The sequence below is a fragment of the Cololabis saira genome, chromosome 14 (genome assembly GCF_033807715.1).
Source record: "Cololabis saira isolate AMF1-May2022 chromosome 14, fColSai1.1, whole genome shotgun sequence".
NCBI classification, from domain to species: Eukaryota; Metazoa; Chordata; class Actinopteri; order Beloniformes; family Belonidae; genus Cololabis; species Cololabis saira.
The window spans coordinates 19,828,382-19,839,483 of record NC_084600.1 but is presented as its reverse complement, the minus strand read 5'-3'; the positions used below and the strand labels follow the sequence as shown (position 1 = coordinate 19,839,483).

At 41.2% G+C, this 11,102-nt stretch overlaps 1 protein-coding gene across 2 annotated transcripts; it reads left to right on the top strand.

Annotated features, from left to right (window-relative positions):
* The first annotated feature begins 1,015 nt into the window (after positions 1-1,015).
* On the top strand, positions 1,016-10,811 carry vps51 (VPS51 subunit of GARP complex). 2 transcript variants are annotated; one of them, XM_061740062.1, is made up of 12 exons: positions 1,016-1,112; positions 1,355-1,556; positions 5,029-5,158; positions 5,236-5,382; positions 5,480-5,699; positions 5,891-6,806; positions 6,937-7,152; positions 7,274-7,357; positions 7,793-7,927; positions 8,027-8,148; positions 8,348-8,435; positions 10,001-10,811. In XM_061740062.1, exons 2-12 carry the CDS (start codon positions 1,371-1,373, stop codon positions 10,259-10,261), a joined length of 2,505 nt encoding a protein of 834 aa, XP_061596046.1. In that variant the 5' UTR covers positions 1,016-1,112; positions 1,355-1,370; the 3' UTR covers positions 10,262-10,811. The 2 variants fall into 2 exon arrangements, with proteins under 2 accessions (XP_061596046.1, XP_061596045.1); XM_061740061.1 differs by having other exon boundaries at positions 1,020-1,158.
* Positions 10,812-11,102: the final 291 nt, after the last annotated feature.

Here is an 11,102-nt window from a genome sequence, read left to right as displayed (position 1 = left end):
GGGGATGAGGGGCGATGAGGGGGGATGGCATCCCCCCCTGAAATAAAAACGGTCAAAATCATCCCCCCTGTAAAACTGCCATCCCCCCTTTCCATCCCTTATGTCATTTCATCAATGAATGTGGTTTTACTGCTATTTCAACATTTAGAGACCAGATAAATAACACCAGAAAATAACCTATTTGACAATTTTCACCTGTTTCCAGTAAATTTTCACTTGAAATAAGTAGGAAAATCTGCCAGTGGGTCAAGATTTATCTTCTCATTACAAGCAAAAAAATCTTGTTCCACTGGCAGATTTTTCTACTTATTTCAAGTGAAAATCTACTTGAAACGGGTGGAAATTGTTGTTTTTTCCAGTGATGAGTCTTGTTTTAAGTGTAATGAGATTTATTTTTACTAAGATGAGACATTTTAACTACAAATAGGACAAATATTCTTGTTAAGATTTTGAGTTTTTGCAGTGATCCATTTTACTTATCCTGTGAAGGACAGAGTCATATTGATAAGTTCAGAAAACTGTTTTTTATTGTTGTGTTTTGACGTATTAGATGTAAGCAGTGGATATTTAAAGCTTAGGCTGCATTTAACTGCTGCTATGTCATTCCTGCAGTATTTCAGCAGGTGTTTTGGTCAGTGCTATTATTTGTAATATATTATATTATTTGTAATCAGCACAAATTATCTGTCCCCATATGATAAAATCCACCATCCCCCCTGATTTTTTTTTACAACTCGAGTAGTGAGGATACAGGAAAAAGCTGTTTCAAAATAACATTCATATTAACGCCAGGATGCAGGTTTCCCCTGCACAACATTGCATTATAACAAGACTAACAGTTTTTACCTATGATATCTGTTTCCATAAAGTTTTTCTATAAGTGATTGCCGTTAAGGATACAATACAATAAAAGAACATTATTTGGGTAGTATTGACATGCGTACTAGTGCACATCCGGGCCACATCACGCACAGTTTTTGACTACGTACGTTTGGATTGGCTACAAACGCGGAAATAATAACTCCAGCAGTCCGACACTTGTATCAAGGAAGACAACATTCTCTGAACATTTATATATTTAAAAAAATAGTTATTTAGGGCAGATAGCAAAGGTAAATTAACATCAGTCACGTTTGTGTGAGAAGTTTCCGTCTTCAGGTAGTATTCTTGAGCTGTCACTTGTGTTTGTGAAGGCTGATTTATGGTTCCGCGTTACACCAATGCAGAGCCTACGGCGTACGGTACGCGGCGACGCGCACCGTACGCCGTAACCCTACGGCGAAGGCTCTGCGTCGATTTAACTTGGAACCATAATTCAGGCTTGTGTCGTAATTGTAGTGTAAATGTGTTTTAGCTGGCCGCAGTGCAGTATGGACGCGGAGAGAGACGGCTCGGTGATGGTGTCCGAGGACCCCGGGAGGAAGCGCAGGGTGCACGGCATGCTGAAGCTCTACTACGGGCTGAATGAGGAGGGAAGGGCCCCCGAGCAGGCGCTGTCCCTGGATCCCTGCGACATCAATGGACCGCACTTTGACCCGGAGGTCTACCTCAACAAGGTGCTGCTTAAACCCCACATATCTGCAGAGTCTACCTCAACAAGGTGCTGCTTAAACCTCACATATCTGCAGAGTCTACCTCAACAAGGTGGTGCTTAAACCTCACATATCTGCAGAGTGTACCTCAACAAGGTGCTGCTGCCCCCTAAACCTCACATATCTGCAGAGTGTACCTCAACAAGGTGCTGCTGCCCCCTAAACCTCACATATCTGCAGAGTCTACCTCAACAAGGTGCTGCTGCCCCCCCTAAACCTCACATATCTGCAGAGTGTACCTCAACAAGGTGCTGCTGCCCCCCACCATGGATGTATTATATTAACCCCCTCATCCTAAACCTCACATATCTGCAGAGTAACGCCTTATCTTCATCTTACCTGTTCGGATTTCTGCCGACATGCTGATCAATGTCTTTCCTTTTCCACTTTTATCCACAGTATTATTTTCTGTTTCTGTTCTGCTTTTAATAGAAATAGAATAGAAAGCCTTTATTATCATTATACTGGTACAATGAAATTAGGCAGCAGCTCCGTAAAAGTGCACACAAAGACTATGTAAAACAAGTACTGTAAACAACAAAATGCAAAACAGGAAACATAAATATATATATATATATACACTATAAAAAAAAAGAGTGAATGGGAGGATAAAAATGTACATGAATGGGTGGAGGAATATTGCACTTGAAAGGATGGGAGAGTATTGCACATAGATAAGTAGGGAATATTGGAACATTATGGACAGAAAATAGAAAATATTGCACAGTATGAGGTAGTTTATTGGTTGAGAAACTTCACAGCTTTGGGGAAGAAGCTGTCCCTGAGTCTTTTTGTTCGGGTTCGTAAGGACCTGAAGCGCCTCCCAGAGGGCAACAGGTCGAAGAAGTGGAAACCGGGGTGGGTGTTGTCCTTTAAAATGTTCCTTGCCCTGTTGAGGCAGCGGGAGCTGTAGATATCGGACAGGGAGGGCAGAGAGGGCAGAGGGCAGCCGATGATCTTCCGTGCTGTGTTTGCCACCCTCCGCAGCCTCTTCCTGTCTGCTTCTGTGCAGCTGGAGTGCCACACTGTCACGGCATGGGTCAGCAGGCTCTCGATGGAGAACCGGTAGAAGGGAGAGTTTGGACTTTTTTGGACTTTTTTCAGATTCAGATAACTTTTTAAATTTTTTTTTTTAATTTTTTAATTTATTTATTTTATTTATAAGTTTTATTTTTCAAAATGAAGACAAAAAAAGAAGTTAACAACACCACATTTCACATAAAAAAAAGAAAAACATTACAATGACAAAAAAAAGACAAGGGGGTGGACGGAAGGGTTGGTACAGATAAACTTTAGAGATGATGGAGCCTCTAGCTTCAGTTCAGGTCCAGCTCTAAAAGGAAAATGAGTTAAATAAAATAAAAAGCATGTGACCAACACAACAGGTCATGTTATTGTTCTATTATTCTCAAGTGTTTTCTAATGACCGTCCATGGGGCAAATTGGCCATTTTCATTGTCTTTAAGGATTGAGGTTTCCTTTTCCATTGGCAATAAATCCAAAAAGTCCTTCAGCCAATTGTATTTTTGAAAGCAGTTTTGGCTTGCGAATCTTCCAATTCATAAGTATTGTCCTCTTCACAGACAGAAAAGCTAGGGCAATGATACGTTGCATAATTTTTACATGTATATTTTCCACTGCACTTCCCAATAAACATACAACAGGACATTGAGGAATATGAATATTCAAAATAGCTTTTAAAATGTAAATTATTTCAGACCAGAATTGTTGGACCACTGGGCAGAACCACCATAGTAGATGCATAAATGTACCACGCTCACCACAGCCATGCCAGCACAGTTCAGAGACATTTGGGTCCATTTTTTTTAACTTATGTGGCGTGATATAAGCTCTATGTATAATTTTAAATTGTATAATTTTATATCTCACAGATACAGATGACTTTATTAATGCCTGTGGGAGATTCCCTCGGGGAAATTGACATCTCCATCTCACACACACAGCACTGTCATACACAAATCAAACACCCCAAAAGCCAAACACCCATATAAAGATAAAAGTAAAAAGTGCAGTGCCATAAAAAAAAATTATATGGATAGATAGGACTGTGTGTAAATTGGAAACACGACTTAAAAAAAAAAAAACAACCTTCATGCACTCTCTTTATCCACAAAAAACAACGAAAAGATCCAATGTTAAAGGTTACATCTTAAAAAGAAAATACGGTTGTTTGGACCTTAATGACTGCAATACATTTCACAAAAGTTGCTGATACTGTGTAATATTTCCTCTTCTTTTAATATACAAGTCTGGGAACTGAGACGAGTTTCAGGAGGGGAGTGTTGTCTCTTTCTTATCTTCTACAATACACAACAACAACAAATGTTTTTATTTGGTTCAAGGTCTGTATGCAGTGTGCAGTTTAGGGTTGCTGAAGGGTGCAAGGCCTTCCCTGAGAAAGGTGATTGGGTAGGAGCATGTGCTGCTCTAAAACCAATACCTTTCAGTATTGTTGTTTTGTTTTCAAAGGTGCACGAACCCCTTTCGATACACACTAATGCACCCCCTTTTCATCAGAGATGGCTCTTGAACCCATCAGATGACCCCCTCTTCTCTTTAGTCCAGTTTCCAAAAATCTTTGTTAATCCAACCACAGGACAGAGAATCATGCCTGTTTTTAATGCTGAGCAGTTCTTAAGGTCACAGGTAGTCTCTGTCAATTCCATCCTTGTGCATTGCACAGAGATTTCTCCAGATTCTTCGACTCTTTGTTGATATTATGTGCTGAACATGATTAAATATTCAACGTCTTGGCAGTTGTCAGCTGAAGAAGTTTAACAATTTCACAAATTGGTGTTGAACCTCTTTCCATCTTTTCTTCTGTGACACTGCGTGTCTCTAAAAAGGTCTGCGTATATCAGCCACGTCACTGACCTGTTGCTAATAAACCATATTAGTTTTTAGATGTTCCTTTAGGAATAACTTGCAATCTTTTTTTGTTTGCGTGTCCTTACATATTTTGTTCTTTTCCCAATTAAAAAAAAAAAAATTACATTTCTGCCATCAAATGAGAACATTTTTAATGAAACAATCAAATGTCTCAGTTCAAATAATTTTTACAAGATTTCTTTGTTTGATCATTAATGAAATATGGATTTATTAGATTTAGAAAACATTGCTTTCTTTTTTTTTTATTTTAATTTTATTTGATTTATTTTTTTATACAGTTTACATAGTATCTCAACTTTTTCTTTTTGGTGTTTTAACATCTTAATAGAAGAAAATTCCAGGAATTCCCCCCCATTGTAAAATATGATTTTCATGTAGTTAAAGATGTCGTCTGTGACGAGGTTGATATGTTATAATTTTTAAACTTGTGGCCAGTTAAGTCTCAGTATCTAAATATTGTATTTTATTGCATATATGCTGTTCTTAAGGGTGTTTGACCTGTTTAATGTTTTGCATTTAAACACAGCTTAGACGGGAGTGCTCTCTTGGTGAGCTCATGGATCAGGAGACCTGCATGGTGAAGCAGATCCGCTCTTTAGACAGCGACATGCAAACTCTGGTGTATGAAAACTACAACAAGTTTATCTCTGCTACAGGTAAAAAAACAACTGCTGTTGGGTTGTCAGTGGTTGTGAAGGCTGAACGGATGTTATATACTTGTTTTCTTTATCAGACACTATTAGAAAGATGAAGAATGATTTCAAAAAGATGGAGGATGAAATGGATTGCCTGTCGGAAAACATGGCAGCGATCACCGACTTCAGTGCTCGAATCAGCGGCACTCTTCAAGACCAGCACACGCAGATAACGAAACTCTCAGGTGAGACCTAAACTGCTTGGTTGTTTTGTTCATTAATTTTTCAGGGGCTTCATGATGGTTATGATCTTTTTCCCCACTCTGCCATGTTTTGCCTCAGGGGTTCACACATTGCTAAGGAAGCTTCAGTTCCTGTTTGAACTGCCTGCTAGACTGAATAAGTGTCTGGAGCTGAAGGCTTACGCTCAGGCGGTGAGCTCCCACCGCCGCGCCCGCTGCGTGCTGCAGCAGTACAGCCACTTGCCCTCTTTTAAGGGAATTCAGGATGACTGTCACGCCATCATGGACAAGCTGGCTCAGGAGCTTCGACAGAAGTTCAGGTGGGAATTTATCAACCCCGTTCTGAGATAATCTTTAGTGGAAACGTGACTAAAAAGGGTCCCATTTACATTTGGTTTAGCAGATGAGAATGTGTGTAGAATTACATTTTTATTTATTTTTTTTAATATTTATGTGCCAGAAAATGTACCCTCATATAGTTTGTAAATCATCCTTTTTCTCATGCTTATAGGGATGGTGGAACAAGTGCTAAAGATTTGTCGGAGTGCGTGGAGCTTCTCCTGCAGCTAGATGAGCCAGCAGAGGAGCTCTGTGATAAATTCTTGAGCCATGCTCGGTCTCGACTCGAGGCCGACCTCCAGGGCCTGGATGCCGAGATAAGACCGTGTCCTACTGCCTCGGCTGTGAAAGATGCTTCTGCACGTAGGTCATCATCCTCTGCAACCGTGAGATCTCCGACCGATAACTCCCCTAAAACAAGCTTTCTACCATCTCCCACCTCCAACACGGACATCTTGGAGTTTATAGACAGAGGCTGCAATGAATTTGTCAGCAGCTTGTGTTTAGTTATTACATCCTATCAAGAGCTGTTCATCAACCACCCTCAGACGGGTGAATTGGCATCAAAGAATATCCCTCAGATGGCAAATGGTAAGCTGCAGGTATTTGTGGATGATCTGGCTGCTGGTTATTTCTCACTGGTGGAGAGGAGGATACAACAGGAGAGAGGGGTGGGAGATAACTCCCTCCTGGTTCGCGCACTCGACCGCTTCCACCGCAGACTCCAGGCCGTGTCCAAACTGCTGCCAGGCTCGGCTGTCCCGAACAAGGGGACAGAAATCGTGGTGCGAGCAGCAACGGAGCGAGTGAAGCAGTACCTCTCAGCTCTGCAGAGCTTCTACATGGACAGCCTGACGGATGTGAGACAGGCCCTGGCAACGCCTCGCCTGTCTGTGGCCGGAGCCTCCGTAGCCGGAGGTGGATCCCATCTCGGGGTTCCCACGTCTGGCAGAGACGCTCCAACCAGCCTGTCGGAGCTGCTCTCGTCGCTGTCTGCCTCTATTCTCAACCAGATCAAGTCAGTGCTGGCGTCGGTGCATCTCTTTACAGCTAAAGACATCACATTCTCCAACAAGCCGTACTTTAAGGTAAAAATTTGTTTTCCAACAAAAATAACATTACTGAGTTTTCCTTTAATATGAACTTTCCTGTTGGGTTGTTCGTGTCGCTCCTGCACAGTGAGGATGAAAGTTATTTGTCCGTGTCCTCTCCTTGCAGGGTGAATTCTGCAGCCAGGGTGTACGTGAGAGCCTGGTGGTCAGCTTTATCAAGTTTATATGCCAGTCTTCTCGCCAGTTTTGCGAGAGCGCCGGAGACAAAGGGGGTTCAACTCCCCCAGCCCTTCTGTTGCTGCTGTCTCGCCTCTGTTTGGACTATGAAACCTCGACTATCTCCTACATACTCACACTCACAGATGAACAGTTCCTCGTGCAGGTATTAGATCACAGAAATGCTGGATTTAACTTCACTGGGATGTTTCAATTCTTAACTGTATGATGACTACCCTGGAAAATATCACTGGTCTTCTTTTTGTCTTGTTTTTTTCCCCCTCCAGCACCACAATCCTGTAACACCAGTAACAACTTTATGTGGAGAAGCCAGGGAGGCAGCACAGAAACTCCTCAACCATTACGTAAAGGTGGGTTTTCAACAACCAACCTAATACAAAGTAGCCTCAGCACAAAAAAACAAGGACATTTGTGTTTGTGTCTCTGGAGAAATTGTTAAATTGCCAACATCTGTTGTTCCTTCAAAGTTCAATCGTCCAGTCCACCAAACAAAATAAGCTGTTTGGCATCGGCAGAGAAGATTTGGCAAATATTCATGGGCACAGCCCATATACTCAGCTCTGCCGCTCATCCCGTGAATGCCTGTTCCTTACAAATGTGGCATCATTTAAAAGGGAAACAAACAGGCTTTCCAACCGTATAAGATTTATTGCCAAGAAGCATTGTTACAAGAAAGAAATAATCTACCAAACACAAATTTCCTTACTATTTGTGCCAGGTTTGGAGAACCATGACTGCCTGACTGAACCTTTTCTCCTTTTGTTGTAATTTGTTCTTTTATCCAGGTCCAAGGCCTGATAATCTCCCAGATGTTAAGGAAGAGTGTTGAAACTCGAGACTGGGTTAACACTATTGAGCCACGCAACGTCCGGGCGGTGATGAAGAGGGTGGTCGAAGACACGACCTCCATTGATGTGCAGGTGCACAATGAGCACGTTTCACAGCCTTTAAAAGGCACAGTCCTTCTGTTTTCATTGCTGTTCATGAACAGTCAGTTTTATGAATCTCCTGCTCGACAGGTGGGTCTTCTGTATGAAGAAGGTGTGAGGAAGGCGCACAGCAGCGACTCCAGCAAGAGGACTTTTTCTGTCTACAGCAGCTCCAGGCAGCCAGCTCGCTACGCCGCCAGCTACACTCCAAGGTACTAGAGCAGGTCCAACGATAAATGAAAGCGCATACTTTTCTTCGTTTCTCGTGTAATTTTCAAAATACTGTTTTAAACGTGGATCATCTTTCTTTAGTTGCAGGTGCGCAGGTGTTACAGAGACATATTTAATGCTAATTTGCATTGTTAGATTATAAATTTGAACTCCAGCTGTTTGTGTTTCGCTCACCCCCAGCGCTCCGATGGACACTAACCTGCTGAGCAACATACACAAGCTGTTTTCTGAGCGGATCGACATCTTTAGCTCAGTGGAGTTCAACAAGGTACGTGCTGATCTTCAGGAAGCTGTGAGGGGAAAAACATATTTGGTTTATCAGTCTCAAAAGCTCTGCACAGAGAAAATTGGCACATGGATGTTATATAAGCACAAAAATTAGTACTGTATTTTGTGGACTATTAGGCATTATAAGGCGCACTACCAATGAATGGGTCTATTTTCATACATAAGGCGCATGATGAAACATATATAAAGTGAAACAAAACAGTCTGGTAAGTCCAACTTTATTCAACTCATTCACAATATCGTTCAGTTGTGACTAATAGAGAAAAATACACTCACATTTTAAATAATTCGTCTTCCACAATCCACAAATAAAAAGTGGAGAATGTAAGCGTAGTACTGCATCCTGTTCTCTGATTGGTTCATCGTTGCCAGCGATAGCGGACACCTGAAGTTAGTGTGAGGTTGGAACAACGTTGTATTCCAACATTTGATGATAATTGGATTGTGATATAGATTTGAAAATTGGGTTTGCGCTAAAAACCCAATGTTGGCTTGATGTTCAATGATAGTAAGGTAACATTGACCAGAATGGTTGCTTGCCAGCACGACATTATTAGTTATCTACCATTGTATACAACCAAGGAAGGACTTTAATACAACGTCCCTGTGTCAGCTGAATGATCCAACAATCAGCTAAGCGGGGTGACTTCGTCTCCGCCAAAGTTACACTAAAACATTTTGACAGATTTTTTGAGCGCACTGTACCAGATGAAATTGGTTCGAGGTCAGTAAGCACGACATAATTCATACACAAGGTGCACCTGATTATGGGGCGCACTGCTGATTTTGGAATAAAATTAAGGATTTTAAGTGCACCTCATAGTACGGAAAATATGATATCTGCATGTAGAAAACCTTCTCACAATCTCAACTTCAACACTGCAGGTAGACATTTCTGACTTTAGGCACAAAGGTTGTATGTGCTTTTCATGATAAAGGGGCTAATTTAGTCTCCTTCATGAGAAGATACATGAGAGAGAGGTAAGGAAGCTCTATACAGATTCTGGAGCTGGTTCTCTTGTGCTGGTGAGGTTCACAACACTTGATAAAAGACCTGTTTCCTCATTTTGAGTTCCTCCAGAAGGGGTTCTTTATCCTTTCTTCTCCTTTCTGCAATACTTATGTAATTATGGCTAAATTCCTGAAGATAAAGGAGAGAGAACCGTTTCTGGGTCATGTGAGAAGAGGGAGCTTCCAAAAGAAAGTGGGTTTAGTGAAAAGCAACCAGCGACTGATGACTTCTCTCGAGCACAAACAGTCGAGAAAGTCCAGTGTGTACTCGTCAGTCTTGTGATCATGTGACCACATGTTGACAAAAAGGAGGTTTGCTTCTTAAAAAACATATTTACCTGCTTCTAATACCTGATCTGTGCACTTTCAGTGAAAAAACTATCTTTACATGGGTAGTTATTTTTCCTTGCATACTGTTCAACACACTTGGATCCTGTTTTGGAGGGGGTTTTCCTGTTCATTGGTTTTGAGACTAATTAATCTGCATAAAAAAAAGTATATCTCACTCTGTTACTCATCTCTCCACTGTCCCAGGTGTCCGTGATGACGGGAATTATCAAAATTAGTTTAAAAACATTCCTGGAGTGCGTTCGCTTGCGAACATTTGGCCGTTACGGGCTGCAGCAAATCCAGGTGGACTGCCACTACCTGCAGATGTACTTGTGGCGCTTCGTGTCTGACGAAAACCTCGTTCACTTCCTGCTGGATGAAATAGTGGGGAGCTGCGCCCACCGCTGCCTGGACCCTTCTCCGATGGAGCAGAGTGTGATCGAAGTCATCTGTGAAAGAGGTTAAGGCTCAGCTTACACAGCTGGAGCTGAAGTGTACACTGGAATCTTGCCTCCAAGTTTAGCACTTTTTAATATTATACTGCGGAAATCTTCTCCATCCAAACATTTGTGGAAAAAATCAAGGAATTATGAAGAACTATATATTGTAAAGCTCTTGGTTGTAATGATTCTAAGAGGTGAAAATTGCTGATTCGGTTAGATTTACATTGATTCATCATCCACGTTTACTGTAGTTTGATTTAATGTTACAGCTTCCTTCTAAAAAGCTAAAAGATATGATAAAAATCACTGTAGTGCTTTCATTTGCAACCAGAGGGGGAAAAAAATGTGGATTTCCCATAATACAATTAAAACTGAATGTGATTTTGAATAAGAGAGAAGTCCTTTGCAAAAACACATCAGTTAAATCAATTCAAGGTTGCTCTTGCTGATTAACTTATTTATGTAATTGTGATCTAACACTACCTTCAGTTTAGTTGTTTTCTGTGCATGTTTAAACAAGACGTTGTTTAAAAACGGATGGAATGTACATCTTAAATAAAACTATGAATATGGGAATTGAAGCGGCGTGTTTTTCCTGACCAAACAAGACTTCATAAAAACATCTGATGTATATAATGTAGCGTTTTAAAGCCGCTGCTTCAGCGATCATTTATTTTGTCAGTCTTTAACTACATATCAATCAGGCAGTTGCAGCTGAACCAGAACGCTGCGGCCAGAGTCTGACTTACAAACACCAGGAAACTGGACCGTATTACAAGTCATGAAATCACTACACTGGCTTCCAGTGAGTCAAAGGATAGAGTTTAAAATCTTACTGCTGGTCTACAAAGCACTGAATGGTC

What these genes read in the sequence shown, in the direction of transcription:
- vps51 (XM_061740062.1), top strand. Translation starts at nt 1,371, where the DNA reads ATGGACGCGGAGAGAGACGGCTCGGTGATGGTGTCCGAGGACCCCGGG. An exon ending in GAGCTTCGACAGAAGTTCAG is followed by an intron (nt 5,700 to 5,890) that starts GTGGGAATTTAT and finishes TCATGCTTATAG; the next exon opens with GGATGGTGGAACAAGTGCTA. An exon ending in TCCTCAACCATTACGTAAAG is followed by an intron (nt 7,358 to 7,792) that starts GTGGGTTTTCAA and finishes TCTTTTATCCAG; the next exon opens with GTCCAAGGCCTGATAATCTC.